At 60.9% G+C, this 394-nt stretch overlaps 1 protein-coding gene across 1 annotated transcript in view; it reads left to right on the forward strand.

Annotated features, from left to right (window-relative positions):
* The window catches only part of LOC104497127 (hepatoma-derived growth factor-related protein 2), a gene marked incomplete at its 5' end in the record, with an annotated part of 8,083 nt that overhangs the window by 2,424 nt on the left and 5,265 nt on the right, over positions 1–394 (forward strand). Inside the window, one exon of the mRNA XM_010140341.1 lies at positions 81–124. Coding sequence (XP_010138643.1) covers positions 81–124 — 44 coding nt within the window. The remainder of the gene's footprint in view (positions 1–80; positions 125–394) is intronic.

The raw sequence follows: 394 nt of genomic DNA on the forward strand, positions 1-394 counted from the left end.
TGGAGTGAACGAGGATGAGGACTCTGCCATGGCTGCGGTCGCCACAGAGAAAATGGAAAGTGATGAGGACTCCGATCGAGGCAGCGACCACAGCGGGCTCAAACGAAAACCGCTGGCTATGAAAGTGAGTGTGGGCTGAGGCGGTTCCGCACGGCGCGGAGGGGAGGGTGTCCTGGTCCGGAGGATGTGGTCCGTGGGTCCACCGCTGAGCTTTCACCCACAGTGCAGCGCGTCAAACCCACTGTGGCTGGAGGTGGTGAAGAAACCAGCTCCCACTGGATTCTGTGGTGGGAAGTGGGGCTCAGCGCATGTTTTGGGGGTCTCACAGCTGCCTCGTGTTGTCTGTGAAGTGGTGGGATGGCCGAGCCCTGACGTGGTTTGCAGCCAGGAGCTG

Source organism: Buceros rhinoceros, unplaced genomic scaffold (genome assembly GCF_000710305.1).
Source record: "Buceros rhinoceros silvestris isolate BGI_N320 unplaced genomic scaffold, ASM71030v1 scaffold26807, whole genome shotgun sequence".
NCBI lineage: Eukaryota > Metazoa > Chordata > Aves > Bucerotiformes > Bucerotidae > Buceros > Buceros rhinoceros.